The sequence below is a fragment of the Nematolebias whitei genome, chromosome 7, assembly GCF_014905685.2.
Source record: "Nematolebias whitei isolate Nwh7 chromosome 7, NemWhi1, whole genome shotgun sequence".
NCBI lineage: Eukaryota > Metazoa > Chordata > Actinopteri > Cyprinodontiformes > Rivulidae > Nematolebias > Nematolebias whitei.
Window position 1 is genome coordinate 32,670,269 of NC_056504.1, and position 19,608 is coordinate 32,689,876.

At 38.8% G+C, this 19,608-nt stretch overlaps 1 protein-coding gene across 1 annotated transcript in view; it reads right to left on the bottom strand.

Moving 5' to 3' along the window:
- The window catches only part of atg7 (ATG7 autophagy related 7 homolog (S. cerevisiae)), a 93,755-nt gene that overhangs the window by 49,745 nt on the left and 24,402 nt on the right, over positions 1-19,608 (bottom strand). Inside the window, exons 13-16 of the mRNA XM_037679403.1 lie at positions 18,931-19,176; positions 17,390-17,505; positions 11,327-11,402; positions 2,255-2,335 (exon numbers count right to left, since the gene is read on the bottom strand). Of these exons, the coding sequence (XP_037535331.1) occupies positions 2,255-2,335; positions 11,327-11,402; positions 17,390-17,505; positions 18,931-19,176 (519 nt within the window). The remainder of the gene's footprint in view (positions 1-2,254; positions 2,336-11,326; positions 11,403-17,389; positions 17,506-18,930; positions 19,177-19,608) is intronic.

Consider the following 19,608-nt stretch of genomic DNA (forward strand, 5'->3'; position numbering starts at 1 on the left):
AATATATATATATATATATATATATATATATATATTATATATATATATATAGGCCACACTTGTCAATAAGTCACCGCCCGCGGGTGTCCACATTGTACCATGAGATATTGACCGTAATTTCCAGACTACAAGCTGCTACTTTTTCACACGCTTTGAACACTGCGGCTTATACAATGCTGTGGCTAATTTATGGATTTTTTTTTGACGGGCTAATGAGCTTCATGCCACCAAAACATTTAGCTTTGTCACACCCAGGTGCTCACATAGCTGCCCAATACACATCTCTCTTTGGGGGGTAGCAATCAATGACTTCCTAGTAGACTAGTGTATTTTTTTTTAATCAGCCGTGTTACAGGCATTAATCAGAAAAAAAAAACCCAAAAAAAACCAGTAGCCTAAAACAACAAATAAAACATAAGTATACACTGGCACAACAATTTCCTGCAGGATGAATACATTCTGTCTTATCTTGCTTTATTTTCAAGACTATTTATGACAGCAATTGGAAGATATCCAAGATGGCGCCGGTGTGTAGGGCTGCCCGTCTCTCGCTCTCTGCTTGTATTTTATTTTTGTTATTTTTACAATGGTTTGTGCAGTGTGCCGAGTCATATTTTCAGTATGATCGTCGGGCACTTTTGGAGCTCCGTACATTTGGAGCAATATTTTATTAAATAAGGTACAATACTTTTTAATAGTTTAGTTGTAAAAGTGCAAATGTTGTAATGCTAAGACATAGAAATAGTTTCCTATATATAGTGGCAGCACATTTGGTCGTGTGAACAAGTAGCTGTAGTATGAGGTGTCTGGCATGGTCTTAGACAATGCCACGTCAGCTGTGATTTACTCTTTGGAGTGTAGTTTTATTGGCTTGCAGCCCCAAAGGAGTTGGAAAACACACACACACATACACACAAAGTGAAAAGCCCTAACTCTTCTACAGGAACTGCTCCAGCCCAGACAGAGGCTGAATTGTTTTGTTTCCATAGTGACCTGGCAGCCCACAGCTGACTGCGGCAGAAATACACACAGGCAGACATCCACTAGCTCACACACACATCTAAAGTGAAGACAAAGACTGACACACACACAAGCACGCCATTAAAGTGAGCACACCAATATATGAGCACAGGGACACACAAAAGAGGGGGGGGGGGGGGGGGGGAGGAAGAGCAGGAAGCGAGACGGAAGGGAGAAGCAGGAGAGGTGAAATCTGAGCGGGCTGAAAAGAGCAGAGTGAAAGGCAGATAAGCAAAATGCAAAACAGGGAGGCTAAAGATGTATGGGTGGGATTAACACATATTCACTTTATCCCTGCCTCAGAAACAAATCGTCTTCACAAACTCATGTAGTCCATTCTTCCTGCCTGCACGGGCTCCATCCACCCTCTGTCAAAGTATATGAACACCTCAGTGCAGCCCAGATAATCTCATCTGTCACACAGGCAGAAACGTGACACCTTAAGATGGGCTGGAACACAAGGCCATTTTTTTTTTTAAGCGCGTAGGTGGAGAAAAGTTTTAATGCAGAAGCTAACCAACTCCCTGCCCCCCCTCGGCCTCTAGTGTCTCTGTCTTCACATGAAAGCGATAGATCTGGGGCTTTATGACCTCTTTATCGACACAAAGACGGCATTGAGATCAAGGGGGAAATGAGGCAAACCAGCTACACTCACCACACTCCTTTTCTTCAGTACTCCACTTCATTTACTTATTATAACCCCTGTTTTAAGTTTATCCATCTCTAAATTGTTGTTTTCCACCCCTCCTGAACACTTACACATCTGTACCACTAACCACGCTGACCGGTGACGACGTTTGCCTGATTTAGACTATATGGACTCTCCCTCAGCTCGTTCATAAACGCACACACTCGCCAGCGGTGGGAGCGTACGACAGTTTCTGACAGCAGTGAGCAACTGGTGCCTGATTATTACCATATGGTTTAAGCAGCTTTGCTGTGTGTGTCTTCTGTATTCCTCAAGGAACAACATTTCAACACAGCTTCATTGACTTAACAATGTGGAAATAGCAGCGCTGGGAATCCCCTCGATTTCTGCTAAGGCTGCAATTTGTGTTTCAAAACATTGCTGTCACATAGTAACAGAATTTGACCTGATAAGAAAATCAGATTCTCTATATCGATGTTTTAGTTGCTGTTAAAAAAAAAAAAGTGAAAGAAAAAAACATTGTGTAGCTACAAAATTAGATTTAAATGATGTAATTAGTGTAGGAAAACAAATTGTGCCACTTACATTAGGAGAGCAGGCGGTGCATTTGTCAAAGGCTAAACTGGCAGGCAGCACGTTGTCAAACCTGGAGAGGAAGCCTCGAATCTGTGGAGAAGAAATCAGCACTTAGTAGAGCAAAAACACAACATTTGTTAAAAGGTTTAGGAAAAGCAATGGCTAAAAGCCCAAGATGACAGTGTAGAAAAGTGTGTTGGATTTGGGTGTTTACTGTATTTTAACAGAAAAAGCATCAAAAGCAGGCTTGGATGTGTGAAAATATATTCTCCTGGCACATTTACTCTACACAAAAAAGTAACTTTAATGCCTCTACCCTCATAGAAATGGACTGAAAATGAAAACTTCAACCCTCTTTTCTAATCATTGCTTTTTTAGCTTTAGTAAGAGAAGAGCGCCCTCTGGTGTCAGAAAGTCAACATTTACATAAACATATGAGCATTACTTTAAGTCTTTACACCTTATTGTGATTTTTTTACTGTATCTTCTGAACGTTTTAGAATGTTTTTCAAACGCAAACACAGTTTTTAGTGATCAATCATGGATTTTATTGCTTCCAACTCTCGCTCACATCATCCTGTTTTTCCAGAACAGTCATAAATGTTCATTCCTTCAACCTTTATTTATGCAGGTTAGTCTCATTGAACCTCGGGGACTCAGTTTACAAGAGAGATCCTTTTTTACTTGAATATGTGAATGCAAATGCAACAACATCTATACATGTAGTTAGAATTTGATTGCGCAGACTCCAGACGAAAATGTGCACCTAATTATTTTTACTGGTACACTACATTAAAAAAAATAAGTAATTTTACTGAACAATTCACTTCATTCCTACAAATATATTTTTCAATTATGTCTTGCCTTTCATGACTTTTCATCCCTGGTCATTTTCAATTATAAAAGCATCTTCAAGGATGTGCAGAAAGTAAGAAAAAAAATGGATGGCAGGTTTTTCAATTTAACCACAATACCAGAAAATACCAGTCAGTGCAGATTCATCATTAATGTGAGATGAGAACCATCCGAGCACACGTGTCCAGAGAATAATGTGACAAATAAAAGGGGATGAGTCAGACTAATGGATGGGTGTGAGAAACACAAACGACGAGCACCTCTACATGAAGCTACAGAACATAGAATGTGTAAGAAGCTTATAGGTTGGAGATCTCAGTTTGCTCATCTGCTCTAATTATTCAATCAACGGTGACATAAGGTTTCAATTCCATTTTAAACAATTAAAGGCACAGCATCACCCTCTGCCGTTATGAGTTTTAAACGAAGATCTTCTAATGCTAAAGGTAAAGATGTTTTGGTCAAATCTTGTAAGTGACGTTCTACGTTGACAGTTTACAGTAGTTACAGTTTATTTTAAACTTAAGGCTCAGCAGCCAGTTCGATTCCAGAGTTAAAGGGGACATCTGCTTATAATCTTACATTTGAGTTAAAGTGTGATTTTGTGAGGCCCAACCATCGTTTGAGACAGATATCAGTATTTTTCATTGTTACAACATTGTATTTGCATATGTGTCCATTAAAAAAATAACTGTGTGAACGTTTAAGTTTTAAAATCACCACAAGCTGTCACTGTGGCACCTCCAAAAAAAAAAAAAAAACCAGCAACCAGATGAAGTATGTGCAGTTTGATGTAGCGGCTGCAGAATAAAGGTATTCCACGTTATGTTATACACAATCACACATTCACTCCCTCAGGCATAATGTTTTCCTGGCATCTCGCCCCTCTTTCATAATTTTCATCTAACCCTCTGTGTGTGCACACAAACTCGCACATAGAAAGCACATTTGCATGCCTTACTTCTATCTGGCAGAAAAGACCCGAGCAGTAAAGGTGTCAAAGCAAATGGCAGGAATTAATATTCTCAAGATGATGAATACTGATGATGATGATGCAAATGAATGTGGTGAGATACAGCAATCTGTTGGCCAAGAACACATTCAGGGTGGCTGTAAATCATCTAATCTTTCATTCTAATCATCCTCGTCCACTATACAGTGAGGAAAATAAGTATTTGAACACCCTGCGACTTTGCAAGTTCTCCCACTTAGAAATCATGGAGGGGTCTGAAATGTTCATCCTAGGTGTAAGTCCACTGTGATAGACATAATCTTTAAAAAAATCCAGAAATCACAATGTATGATTTTTTAAATAATGTATTTGTGTGTTACGGCTGCAAATAAGATAAATAATAAAATGAGGTGGCTCGGGCATCTGGTTAGGATGCCTCCTGGACGCCTCCCTGGTGAGGTGTTCCGGACACGTCCCACTAGGAGGAGACCCAGAGGGAGACTCAGGACACACTGGAGGGACTATGTTTCTCAGCTGACATGGGAATGCCTCGGGATTCCCCCAGAGGAGCTGGACCAAGTGGCTGGAAAGAGGGAAGTCTGGGCCTCCCTAAGCTGCTACCCCCGCGACCCGACCCCGGATAAGCAGAAGAAAATGGACGGATGGCTGGATGGATGGATGCTACAAATAAGTATTGAACACCTGCCAATCAGCAACAATTCTGTCCCTCAAAGACCTGTTAGTCCGCCTCTAAAAAGTCCACCTCCACTCCACTTATTATTCTAAATTAGAAGCACCTGTTTGAGGTTGTTAGCTGCATAAAGACACCTGTCCATCCACCCCACACAATCAGTAAGACTCCAACTACTAACATGGCTAAGACCAAAGAGCTGTCCAAAAACACTAGAGACAAAATTGTAGACCTCCACAAGGCTGGAAAGGACTACAGGGCAATTGCCAAGCAACTTGGTGAAAAAAGATCAACTGTTGGAGCAATTATTAGAAAATGGAAGAAGATAAACACGACTGTCAATCTCCCTCGGACTGGGGTTCCATGCAAGATCTCACCTCGTGGCGTATCAATGATCCTAAGAAAGGTGAGGAATCAGCCCAAAAGGGTGAAGTTCAAAGAACTTTAAATGAGTCTGTAAGTTTCTGAAACTGAACGGAGTACAGTTTTAACAAAAAGCTCTCCATTTATGATGTAAATGTACAAACCATAGAACCATGGCTACATAAGAATGTATATTCTGACAGGAACAATCACTCAAGGTCTCTTTCCTATAATTTTCAATCCTGTTTCTATACTGTTCACTCTTGTAGTCACTGCAACATTCATTACAAATTACTTTACTTTATCAACCCAGACAAAATGTTCCTAGAAGAAGAAAATGCTGTTGGAACCAGCACCGATAGGAAAACATACGTCATAAAGTCAGTGAGTGTTTTTGCTACAAACTTCATTTCTCATTCAAACTCATAGGCACTGATTAATCATTTGCAGGACAAACTTTTATATGATGTAACAACTGCTCACAGTAGTTTTAGATCACCTAAAATATGATTTGACAATTTTGTTCTGAAAGGCCCCCTTAATGCTGCATATGTGAGATGCACAAAGCCAAAGGTAATGCAGAGCCTATGAAGTGTGATAAACAAATACTGCTAAAATGACTTTCAAGACCCCACTTGTTCTGTCTTTAGCATCAACCAACATTGACATAAAATTTCAGTTTCTGCTCCCAAACATATAACACTGTAAAGAAAAAGGATGAAACTTGTGGTTCAGTAGTTACACTGTAACAACAGCTTGTGCAGCCATCAGTCAACCATTCTGAGAGGATTACATAGGCCTGTCACGATAACAAATTTTGCTGGGCGATTAATTGTCTCAGAAATTATTGTGATAAACGATAATATTGTTTGAAATTTGATATTTAGTAATTGTCAAATTTAAGAAGAAATAGTGATTAATTTGCATGTGTAGTACCTTTTTTGACCACCGGATGGCAGTATAATACTGTTTGAACCAAAGGATGGATAGTGAGAGAGTGAGCTGCGTGCCTCTAAGAAAAATGGGAGGGAGGCCCCTTGACGTGACATGGGCTGTCTCTCGTTCCTGTTTTTCGGTTCTCAAAATGGCAGATGCTCAGTGTGGTTTGAGCTCTTTAGCATAGCATTTGTCACACATTGCTTTTAATAAAAAAAAATCAGTAAACGAGTTCTCAGCTTCTTTTTGCAGAGAAAAACAACTTTTTAGACAAAGGCACGGGTTTCGACCATGAATTTCAGAGCTTTGACAAGACGAGGGCTTTTCCCGAGGTCGTCCTGTTAGCTTAGCTCGTAGCTTAGCTTCTCAGTTCAGCTGCTTTTAACGATCAAAAAACGCGATTTTGTAACGGTTAAAACAGATTTTAAAGAGAAAAGAGAAAGGGAGGGATCAGTGAAGAGCACCGGAGTTGAGCCTTTTTGTCATCCAGTGTCTTCAGTAGAGACAAAAAGAAAGGATAAAGCCGATAAATGAAAATGAGGTGGATAATTTTCATTTATCGTGCGATTAATTGATTTTTGTTTATTGCAACAGGCCTAGGATTACATGTGAAAATGTCCTTAAATCACCTGATTCTCATCAGGTAAACAACTCAGCAGTCACCTCTCTACACATCAGATCTCCACACTCCATCTTCTTCCAAAGTGTGATGCGTTTCAGACAAACAGAGATCTTACACAACTGGATACTTGGGGGGTGTTCAGTGATGAGTGATATTTTTGAAAGCTGACATTCAGCCTACAAAACACACAGCATCCATCCTTATTAGCAGAGTTGCTAAAGTGGTGAGTTTAAAGCCTACGGATTAATATGTAATTGTGATGAAAGACTGTATGTCTGTTAGTATTCTGTCACACATTTGGCTGTTTTGATAAGATTCTTGAAAATTGGGTCTTATGACAAAATCCTACTTTTCTTTGTCCTTTGGCAGTTGCTGTAAATCTAAAGGGGGTCCTCAGGACTTTGACAAGGTCAGAGTAAAATTATTATCAGAGTAAATTGTACCTCTCCCTCCAGTTATTGCTGCCAATTTTTTTCATGTTCTTTTTGGACAAAGCTGGTTATTGTCATGGTCAAAGTAGAAACTGTATGTTTGAAATGTATGTTTGACAAAATAAGAGTGACGAAACTAATGCCACTAGGGTGGCCAAAAGAAAATCATTTTTCTTGAATATAATAAAAAAATATATAAAGAAGCGCAGTTTAGTGTTGCAAAGACACGTCTGAACAAACCAAATAGTCACTGAACAAAATTATAAGCGCAACACTTTTGGTTTTGCTGCCATTTTTCATGAACTGAACTCAAGATCTAAGACTTTTTCTATATACAAAATGGGCCCTTTTATCTCAAATGTTCACAAATTTATGTGACTGTGTTAGTGAGCACCTCATTTGTCAAGATCATCCATTTACCTCACAGGTGTGGCATATCAAGATGCTGATTAGAAAACATGATTAATGCACAGGTGTGCCTTACGCTGGCCACAATAAAAGGCCACTGTAAAATGTGAAATTTAATTTTACTGTAAATGAAGGGGGGAGGGGGGTCATCATAAAACCGGTGACCACCAGGTTGTTGATAGTAGCCCGTGGAATGTTAGTCCACCCCTCTTCAATGGCTGTGTGAAGTTGCTGGATATTAACAGGAACTGGAACTGTAGGAGTCCTAGGGTTTTGCTCCTGCAACTTTCTCCACCAGATGTCGCCATTGGACACGCACCTGCAGATCCTTAACCTGATGAGCAGAATGTGTATAAAAGGCACCTGACAACACCATTCCAACGCTGGTGCATTATGTGCCTGATGATTGTGTGTTCCTGGCCCTTCGTTGTATTCTCTAGAGTTCTGCTTGTTCCAACTCTTTGCTCCTACGTCTCACAGAATCTCCTGAGCTCCTCCGACACCCTGGACCTTCCTGCGTTCTCTGAATACCTCCTTTGGTCCCTCCTTGCCTTTCCCACTTGCTTGATCATCCTGAAACCTCACTGGACTGACCCAGGAACCTTGGACTCTCATGCCCCAGAGTTTACCAACTTCTCCTCAAGTAAGTGGATTGTTTGTTTTTATTATCATCTGCTGACCCGCTTGGCTCCTACTAACTGTTCCCTTGTCTTTAGCGTTCCAGTCCCTTCCTTCAGAGGTCACAGTTTGACTGTTTGCATATCACTCACTTGTAAATAAATACTTTTAAAACTGTTCCTGGTCTTGTGGTTGCTCTTACGGTTCATGATTATTCTGGGTCCTTCGTAAATCGTTAAAGGAACACGCTGTTGTATACGCCGATCCAGAGCATCTCAAACATGCTCAATGGGTGCATGTCTGGTGAGTATGCTGGCCATGCAAGAACTGGGATATTTTCAGCTTCCAGGAATTGTGTACAGATCCTTGCAACATGGGGCTGTGCATTATCATGTTGCAACATTAGGAGATGGTCGTGGATGAATGACACAACAATGGGCCTCAGGATCTCGTCACGGTATCTCTGTGCATTCAAAATCCCATCAATAAAATGCACCTGTGGTTGTTGTCCATAACGTACGCCTGCCCATACCATAACTTCACTGACACCATGGGCCACTCGATTCACAACGTTAACATCAGAAACCGCTCACCCACACAGTCTGCTATCTGCCCTATACAGTGAAAACCTGGATTCATCCCTCAAGAATATCTTTTCAACATGCCATATGACATGGAATGTGGGCATTTGCCCACTCAAGCTGGTTAGGATGACAAACTGCAATTTGGTGGAGACCCCGATGAGGAGGACGAGCATGCAGATGAGCTTGCCTGAGATGTTTTCTGAGAGTTTGTGCAAAAAATATTTGATTATGCAAAACGATTGTTGAAGAAGTTGACTGGGTGGCTGGTCTCAGATGATATTGGAGGTGAAGATGGTGGATGTCGAGGTCCTGAGCTGGTGTCATCACACGTGGTCTGCGGGCAGGAGGCCTCTTATATGTACTGACAAATTCTCTGAAATGTCTTTGGAGTCAGCTTATGATAGAGAATTTAATATTCAATTCACAGGCAACGGCTCTGGTGGAGATTGATGCAGTCAGTATGCCAACTGCATGCTCCCTCAAAACTTGCGGCATCTATGGCATTGTGCTGTGTGATAAAACTGCAGGTTTTTGAGTGGCCTTTTATTGTGGTCAGCCTAAGGCACACCTGCCATGCTGTCTAATCAGCATGTTGATATGCCACACCAGTGAGGGGGATGGATTATCTCGATAAAAGTAGAAGTGCTCACTAACACAGATTTACACAAATTTGTGAACAATATTTGAGAGAAAAAGGCCTATTGTTGTGTGTAGAAAAAGTCTTAGATCTTTGAGTTTAGCTCATGAGCTCATTTAGCTCATTTATTTTTGTTCAGTGTATTAGGAAATGCATTTTGGAGAGATGAGACTGAGGTGAAGAGTTTAGATATAATTACTATGCTTAGAGAAAAAAATAAGTTTGTTAAAGAGAGCCTATTTTATATTTCTTTGTCTAAACAAACTCAAAGGAATTGGGTATTTTAAATAGAGATGCACCGATCCAATATCAATATCGGTATCGGTACCGATATCCGAAAACTTCTGGATCGGGTATCGGTGACAATGTGACCGATCCATTTTCCGATCCAACCTGCAGAGATTTCCGATCCATGATGCATTTTGGCTTCAAACTATGGAATGGATTTTCTGAACGGAGGAGTGTCTCATGAACCCAGCGTAACAAGACCCACATCACTTTCAGGAAATCCAGTTCATAGTTTGCAGTCAGCTACAACGTGAGGACTGAGTTAGCAGCAATGTGGCTAAAAGCTAACCAACTTTTCATCTAAACATGTCCGCTGTGTGGAAGTATTTTACACTAGAAACACCACAAAGCAAGACAGCAACATGCAATGTCTGCAGAGCCATAGCGCCACATTAAATAGCGGTAAAGTTAGTTTTACGTTGGACATTCGAGCTCCGTGGCTTCAGCAGGGCGCTACTCTTTGCTCAACCCGAAACAAGCAGCCCGACCCCGGCCAGCTGCGTCCAATCTGCCCCGCTAAATCTGCCAGTCTCCGAGGAGGCGCAGACTGAGCGCGACTGACCGAAATCAGACTGCTTGCTTTGGACTGAACAAGAAGAGACATCACTGAAGCCCCAGAGCTCAAATGTTTATCGAGAAGTTGCTAAACTTCATCATAATTAATGACCAACCACTATCAGTTGTAGAAAACGAAGGATTTCTCAGCTTGATACTTGCAGCCAGGATATTGTTTACCCTCCAGGAGACATTTATCAGTACAACAGTAGACAATCATAAAAAAACCATATGATTTGAAAATTACAAGAAAATTATATATATATATATATATATATATATATATATATATATATATATATATATATATATATATATATATATAAACGAAATAAAAACAGCTACATTATAAAGTGATGTAATTAACTAAAAACAGGAACATGTCTGTTGGTTTATGCCATGAACTTAGCAGATGTTTCAAGCCAATTAACATTTTATTTTATTTAATTAATTTATTCATTCATTTAAAAGAAACAAAAATTCGTCAAAAAGAAAACATTGAATGAAAAGAGTGCAGAGAGAAGAAAAATCTTATATCTGCCCCTTATTAAAAAAGATATATAAAATAACTTTAAATAATCACTTAAATTAATCACTTTAATATCCACTTTAAAGCTAGGAATAAAAACAAACATGTTTTGTGTTAGCAAAATTTAATTCTAACTTTAAAACTCATCCAACATTAATAAAACTTACCTCAAGTTGCCCTTTTGGACATGCACACATATATTTGTACAAACTGTACTTGAGAGGAGATTATTACAGCCTCATATAAAATCAATGATGATGATGATATCGATAATTCAGCACTGTTCAAATGTACAGGATTGGTATCGGCTGATACCGGGTCAACAGATATCGGTATCGGATCGGAAGTGAAAAAAAACAAAACAAAACAACAACAAACAAAAACAAAGTGGATCGGTGCATCCCTAATTTTAAATACAGCATGGATATAAATGCATATCAGGATCTAAATAGCACTTATCCTACAATCTCTTTCACTCTGGATTGATGGCATTCACTCTCTTCGTCAGACTTTTGGTAACTGTGACCTTGATGGACTCTCTCAGTAGCCAAACTAAAATATAGGACAGTCTTACCTTATATTACCATCTGTCACACAGATGCAGCCGCTTACCTGATGTGGCACGAGACCCAACGAAGTGGGAGGTTCATTCATTCTGTCATCACTGCTGCTGGCCACTGCATAGCCCCTGAAGATGGAGAATAAAGTGGAGAAATGTACAAGTTGTCAAAGTAGTCATTTGATTAAACTCAGTTTCAACAGAAACAACAAACAGTACCAAACATTTTATGAGTGTTGTGCCAATCAAAACAGCATGTAACTAAATACATGCTAATGTTTTTATTATTGATATTCTGACAAGAAACAAACTATTCTGATTCGCCATTTAGCTTAACGATGGGTGCCAACTTTGATGTTTGATTGGTCTGTTTATTGATGGCTGAAAATGTTGTCAGGTGGCACAATCAAAAAATACAATACTGTATGCTAGTAACATTAAAATATTTAAAATAATCAAATTAAAGGCCTACAACTCTTTGAAGAAATGTATATTGCCTGCCACCTTTCAGGCCTGCTTTAAACGGTTATCTCATGTTAATAATAATAATAATGTGTTATGTATTGTCATCATTGTATGTTCCCATACAATGGCAAAATTGGCTCTCTGCATTAAACCCATCCACCACCAGGTGGAGCAGTGGGAAGCTATCGAAAGTGCCAGGGGAGCAACTGGGGATGAGGTGTCCCGCTCAGAGACACCACGAGGTGTGCAGTGACTGGGGATCGAGCCTGGGACCTTGGGGTCCTGAGTCGGCTGCCATGCCTCTACACCATATGTGTCAAACTCAAGGCCTGGGGGCCTAATGTGGCCCTCGTTGACATCTTATCTGGCCCCCAAGATGATATGTGAAACGTAGAATACTTCTATCTCTTGAATTTTTTCAGCAATCTTTGATTATGATGTCAAAAGCACAACAGAGAATATCAAATAAGACCAATCAAACTCTTGTTGAGGAACCTGTGACCAAGAAAAGATGTTGGGTAACTGACTTGAGTTAATGTAGATTTTGAAATTGGCCCTTAGTTTGAAAAAGGTTTTAATTTTGGCCCCCTTTTGTAAGTGAATTTGACACCCCTGCTCTACACCATCTCGGCCCCCCAAGACATTTGAAAATTTGAAAGAAATGAAGGAGTTGTATGTAGTTGTTTTGGTCAAAGCATGAAAATAATTTATTTAATCTTAAGTAATATCTCAAGACATTATGTTCAGAATATGTGTTGTGAATGACTCTCAGCTACTACCACATAAAACTTTTAACTTTCATCTATCCACCCATTTCCTGCCACTTGTTCTGGAGACAGGTGGAAGGGGCAGCAGCTTGAGCAGGGCGGCCCAGACATCATGAAGGTGAGAATGTAGACTGACAATTGCCTTGTAGCTCCGTTCCTTTTTCACCGCAATAGACCGGCACAAAGTGCACCATACTGCAGAAGCTGCACCGATCCATCCGTCTATCCCACACCCATCAAATAAGTCAATTAAACTTTTGCTAGAGAAAGTAACTAGAGAAGCAGTTTACATCCCTGACCAACATGAGAAGTGTCTTGAATAGATTCAAGGCGTGAATGGGGAAGAAACCACCTCAGAAGCAAAATCGAGGATACATTTTCAGTGTTGGATAAGTGACACTTGAAGTCATCTTCCCCATTTAATGCTGGTTTTTCATTTTCTATCTCTTCTTTAAAACCTTATTTCTCCTAAGTCAAAACCACTACTGGCCTTAAAAACTTCTTCAAAAGGGTGTTCCTTATCATTCAGATAATCTTGAAGTGGGAAGATTTTAACAGAAGTTTTAGCTGTCTGTAAATCTGGTCAGAAACAAAGAAGGCTTTTGGGCAAAAACTACCAAGAAAATTGTACACTTTGAAAAAAAAAGCTCTTAGCAGGTTCAGACATGTTTTTTTCTTACATTGTGGACTTCATGGACTTCAAAAGTACACTTTGCACTGTGGCTGACGACATTAGAAAATGACTGCAAAGCCTCTAGCTCATGAGTCAACTAACGAACACGTTATATGACCATGGGCAGCTGGAAGCTCTGTGCATGCTGCTTTGTTTCAGACGTGACTTCAGATAGAAAACAGAACCTCAACCGAGCTGAAGATGAACGTCACCTCTTATCTGGACAATGGCTGGTGGGGGGGGGGGGGGGGGGGGTCTCTGGACTATGCTACGACTTTCCCTTAAAAATTCAATGTTTTCACCGCCTATATGTACATGTATAACATCTGTTTATGTTGCTTTGCTGTGGTAGGTTTGTTTGATGCCTCAGATCGTGCCCTGTCTAGGACACGGCGTGAGAGATCTTTTTTTAATACCTTTTCTCCTCATGTTTTCTTTCTTTTTCTCATCTAAGCAAAATATTATTCTGAATAAGACTAAGAGGGCCGCGCTAATTATTTATAGCCGCAGCTTCGTGCACTCCGCCCATCTATCGGACGACTGTACGTACATATTCTCGTTGTATCTCGGTGCAATGCCAATAAAGTTTATTCTGATTCTGAAAAGTAACTGAGTCAAGCACTGCTGCATCTCAACGTGCAATTGATTTGAATGATTTCCAAAAATTACCTTTCAAAATGGTATAAGAGGCCATTTCTAAAGCAATACTAAAAGGACAATAAAAAAGAAGAGAGAACAATTATGGCCAGTGTTTTAATTCTACTTTATTTAATTTTCTTGTATTTTGTGGAAAAAATAATTATGTATAATAATTTGAATTAAAAAAACAGTTGACAATTAAAGAAATAGTAAATACAGAAAAATAGAAAAATCTAGGTAACACTCAAAGTTAAGTTTATTATCAGTTTTTGTAGCAAATATTTATTTTTACTATCAGCACTATGGTCTCCAGAGCAGTCCTTAGCACAAAGCCAGTCTTTTCACAATAGTAAAGTTCTTTTTTTGACATCTAAAACACATTTTTTTAATAATCTTTTGTGACTTTTCTTATTGTTATTTCTGGCAAGATGTTGCCCAACTACAAATTCACTTTTAGTCAGAATCTGACATGGGTAATTTTGAGCTTAATTGTATATTTGGAAAATCTAAGATTTGTTTGCTTGAACAGGCAAGTTAACCATTTCCATGAATGTCTTTGCAAACTAGTTGATCTTGCACGTTTCAAAGGATTTTGTTCTTTGTGGTTGATAATAATGAAAATATCACATCTTACACAGAGCTGACAGTGGCTTTACAAAGCCAGAAATGTCTGTCAAACTGCTTGAATTCCCACATACCAATTATGTAAAGCTCACAGTTGTTGCAAAGTAAGATCTGAGAGTTGCAGTACAGGGCTTAAAAGACATAATGGCATAGTTGAAGGCAAGGAATGAACACAGCTATGAAAAGAAAGAAAGAAAAACAGAATACAGAGAGGGCTAAAGCAAAAAAGGGGAGATCTTAGTGCAAAAAAAGGATATAAACAACCTTAAAAAATACAAAGCACAAGAAAACTCCTCTTTTTTGCACTCAAGTGTTTTATCCAGGACTGAAAGAACAGCAGTGTAACAGCTTTCTGCATCTCAGACACTCGGAGAGAAAATAGCTCTTATCAGGCCCAGCAAGTGGCATCTTCAGTATAGCTTTCACGAAAACACCCCCCCCCCCCCCACACACACACACACGCATAACTATATCTCCACAGAAACACATCAGTACACATGACTACACACTTAATAGGCATGAAAACATCCCCTTCAGTGTTTTGAAGAAGATAAACTAGGTGCGAGGAAACATCGAGGAACTACAGATTGCAAAGAGAACTTCAGTGTTCACTGAGCCTCGGGATCACACAGAAGAGCTTTGCCACAAACAAATTTCTCAAAATGCCCACAGTTGCTGTAAAAACCTCAGCTGTTTTGCTCCTCCATCAAAAAGGCAACATCTCAGTCACTATTGGGCTCAGAGTGAAGTGTGGACAAGCTCAGTGCCATTTTAGACACCTAATGATAAGGGTGATTTACAATGGCAGCTGACATTTGAAAGAGCTGGAAAAGAGTTTAGTTTGAATCAAACTCTGATGTAGAGAAGGTATACAATGGTGAAGCATGACTTCTATTGCGTAAAGCTGTGTAGAGAGCAGATGAAGCACCATTTGGTCATTTACATGTGCATGTTTGTTTGTCTGTCGTGTTAGTAACGAGATCTTATGAAGTGGTGGGCACATTTTAATGAAGCTCTCAGAAAGTAATGATTTGAAGACATCTACAAGTGAATTACTGTTGGAATCAACCAAATTCAAGAAGGTCACCACAGCAAAGCAACCTTAGCAAAAACAAAAAAGATGACAACTCAGCCAGTTTTACAGATCTTGAGATAAACATCAGTGTGGTAGTGGCTAAGACTGATGCCTAAATTAGGTACCACTTTACAATAAGGCTCCTCTTATAGATGGCTAATAAATAGTTTATAGATACATAATTAATTATTATATAAACACTTTATAATTAATTAATATCCATTTATTATGCATTAATTAAGGGTGGCAGAGACAAAACTGACCAGTTTGTTGCCAAATAGTGAGCCAAATCTGTTCACCTATATATTTCATCTAGAGTTGTTATATTAAACATTTCAGACTAAGTTACTACGTTGTAAACACAATAAGCATTTGTAAACCTATTTTTTTAAACATATAATATTGTACTTTATCACTGCATTATAAGTAGCTATAGTTATAAATACTTACAATGCAGTGATTGGGGCCGAGATGGTGTAGGGGCAGGGCAGCCGAGTCGGGACCCGAAGGTCCTGGCTCAATCCCCGCTCATTGCACATCTTGTGGTGTCTGAGCAGGACACCCAGTTCCGAATTGCTCCCTGGGCGCTTACATAGCTGCCCACTGCTCCACCTGGGTGTATCCCAGGAGTGATGGGTTAAAGTCAGAGAGCCAATTTTGTCCTTGTATGGGACCATACAATGATGACAACACATAGCACTTTATTATTATTATTATTATAAAGTACCATATTATATGCTAAAGAAATAGGTTTGCAAATGCTTACTGTGCTACAAGGTAGTAACTTAGTCTGAAACGTTTAATATAACAACTCTAGATGAAATATATAGGTGAACAGATTTGGCTCACTATTTGGCAACAAACTGGTCAGTTTTGTCTCTCTGTCACCCTTAATTAATGCATAATAAGCAGTTATTAATTATTTATAAAGGGTTTATATAGGAATTAACAACATATCTATATTTATTAGCCATCTATAAGGGGAGCCTTATTGTAAAGTGGTATCCTAAATTACACATAGCGCACTAATTGTCCATGAATAACAATTGTAATCCACTTTGTGGGGTGGCACATTTCTCATGAACCACAGAACAGATTTGAATGAAAGTTGAGGAAAGTAAAGTGGGTTGACGTCTACAACTGTCCAATTTTTGGACTCAGTCTAATTTGCCACAACCAGTTGACTTTAGGAATCACAAAATGTTTATATTTCATCCAGTATTTTAGATATTAAGCTAAAATTATGTGCTGCAGTAGCTAAGCACTGTCCCAAACACAAACTTGTAGTGCAACACATTGTGTGACATCTTTGTTTAAAACCTTAGTATTAATTATTGGAGAGGACCGTGTTTGTCTGTTAGCAAATTATCTTGTGAACTGCAAGAAACATTTCAATGAAACTCTGGGAGAGTAATTATTGCTTAAACATCTACAGCTGAATAATGTTTGGAATCGATCCAAATCAAGATGGCCACTACAGCCAATTTACCTTATAGCTAATACAAAAATGGCTATAACTTAGTCAGATTTACACATAATGAGATCATGTTTGGTGTAATAGTAGTTGAGTTATTTATAACCCATAGTATGAGCACTAACACGTTTTGAAAGATTTTACAGTCTCACATGATGAGATGACAAATACAGTTATATTCAAGGTTTGATTAAAACAGATAACTGTGTTCCCTCTCATCAAAAGACAATCTTAGTGTAAAACTTTGGCCTTTATTTAAATAATGTTATGCATTCAATAAAGTACTTGACTTATTCAAGCATTTTTCTTTAGATAAAGAATATTTATATTAAACATTGTGCTTTAAATACATGGTCAGATCACTATTGTTGCTTTATGTTATCTAGCAGACAGATTTACCCTTCAGTGTGCTGTAAGATGGACACCATCAACTCCACAGCGAGAGCCCCAGCAATCATGGCAAGGCCTGGCCGGCTTACTGTGCACTGCTGATCCAGGGTCCGATCCCTGGTAGACTGTTCACAAAACGGAAACAAAATAACTGAATCAAGAAAATTACCAAGAGGAACATAGAAATGATATTATGAGAAATAATGTGGTGAAACAAAGCACAACTTATGAAGCTTGAAAAATTCAGACAAAATGTGTTTAGGTAAAGAGAAAATATTCACATTTAGCAGATGCTCATATCTATAAGGATTAAGGTTCAAGTTCTGGATCACAGACTGGTGACCTCACATTGAAACACATTAGTGTATTTTCAGCTAAGTAGGCTTTTATTGATATTGCAGTCTTTTCATAAATGGTATCATTAATGTGGCTCTGTTATTGACTGTGCAGGCCTCTTTCACAGATTCATCTGAGAGCAGCTCCAGCACATATGCAACCATCTGAAATAATAAGTGGCATAGCTAATGGATCAGCTATCAGTTTGTGTGTAAAATTGCAATTTAACTAACAAGTGTTTGGACATTGAATTGTGAACCAAGGAGTTTGATAAGCAAATTCAAAGGAAAAAGGAAGGTCCAGAGCTTATTTTGTTTCTTTATGACAGCAAATCAATGATAGTTAGATATTGTGACAATTCATAGAAAAATACACAACAAAAGTGACTTGCATAAGCATTACAATATCTACACGTTGTCTCTTTCATTCACCAAATGAACACTCATCTACATTTCAGATTTAGTGAGCACCACAAGTGTGCTCGCTAAATCTGTTAGTGAGCAAGCAGCACCTTTAATTTTGATGAGAATATTACTGTAATCTGTGATGGTGGGTGGGAGCCAAACGACATTTATAGTCATAGAAGGTGAATGAAGCAAGTTTCCCCCGAATGGCTCAGGCCTTTCAGAGTTGAAAAACACACCTTACTTATTATTACTCATGTGAAAAGGTAATGAGGGAGGGAAAAGGACAAAAAGCAAAAACAAAGGCTTTTAGGGGACATGGGCAGAATGTGGGCGACACAAAAAGTGTGACTTTCACAAGTATAGAAGCTGATTTAAATCTACAGATTATTCTAACGTCACAATGAAAAATCGGATAAAAATAAAAAAACATCTTTTAGATACACTACATCTCACTCCTTTCATAAAATTATCTAAATAATATATGGGTGAAATTTACAATTTAAGGTGTCTGTAATAGATACTGGATAAATTGAGGCAGCAAAACAAGCTCTAAAGCTTTAACTGATATGTTTTAAAACAATATTCTGATAAATAATACATTTAGAAGGTCCAAAATTGTTTCTTATGTTTGCACCAACTCTTCAAATTATACTGTAAATCTACAGTTAGAATACACTGAAGTTTTCAGATAGCTGCAGTCTGTTGTAGCTGTTAACTGTGTCATTAAATCTTAAATTTTATTTTATCCGTTTGTTTTGGAGTATATGTTTTATGAGGTGCATGTTTGCATGTTATGCGTTTCCTCACATCTCCTGGTGCAACAACATCGTTGCAGAAGTAGCAGCCCAGTTTATGACCTGGGATGTTGGAAAACAGAGAGGACCCTTGGACACGGGGGGCAGAACCAGCTGGTGTGGAGGATGAGGAGGAAGCAGAGGAGCAGGAAGGGGAGGAGTCTGTCTCTATAGAAACAGTCTGATGGTTCGAAGATTTCTTAAGGCCATGGCGCATCACAACAAACGTGTCGAAGCCCAGGGCAGCATTCACCACCAGCTGATGAGTGAAAGAAAGCAAAGACTATTCAAAGCATTCTGCATTTCTACTGAAAACACATACAGCTTATAACAGGCTTTAAGATTACCTAAACTACATTCAGTGAGCTCCAAGCAAATCTTTACGATTTGCGCAAATTTTAATTTCTGCAAAATTTTAATAAAACAGCCTGCAGTGTTAGAATAGATCAGTTGGTGGATTAATGGGTTTGCAGTCAGGCACAACAAAACTCTGCACAAGAACTGTGACAAACAAAGCTTACTTATGGTAATGACTTGCTATGTTTCTGAGAACATTGTGAATCAACAATCAAATCAACTTCATATATATATATATATAAAGATGATTCCCCTTCTTGCTCTTTTGCTTCCTCCTCATCCTCCACACCAGCTGTTTTTTTTTTTTTTTTTTTTGGGTCTTGGCTGTTTTCCA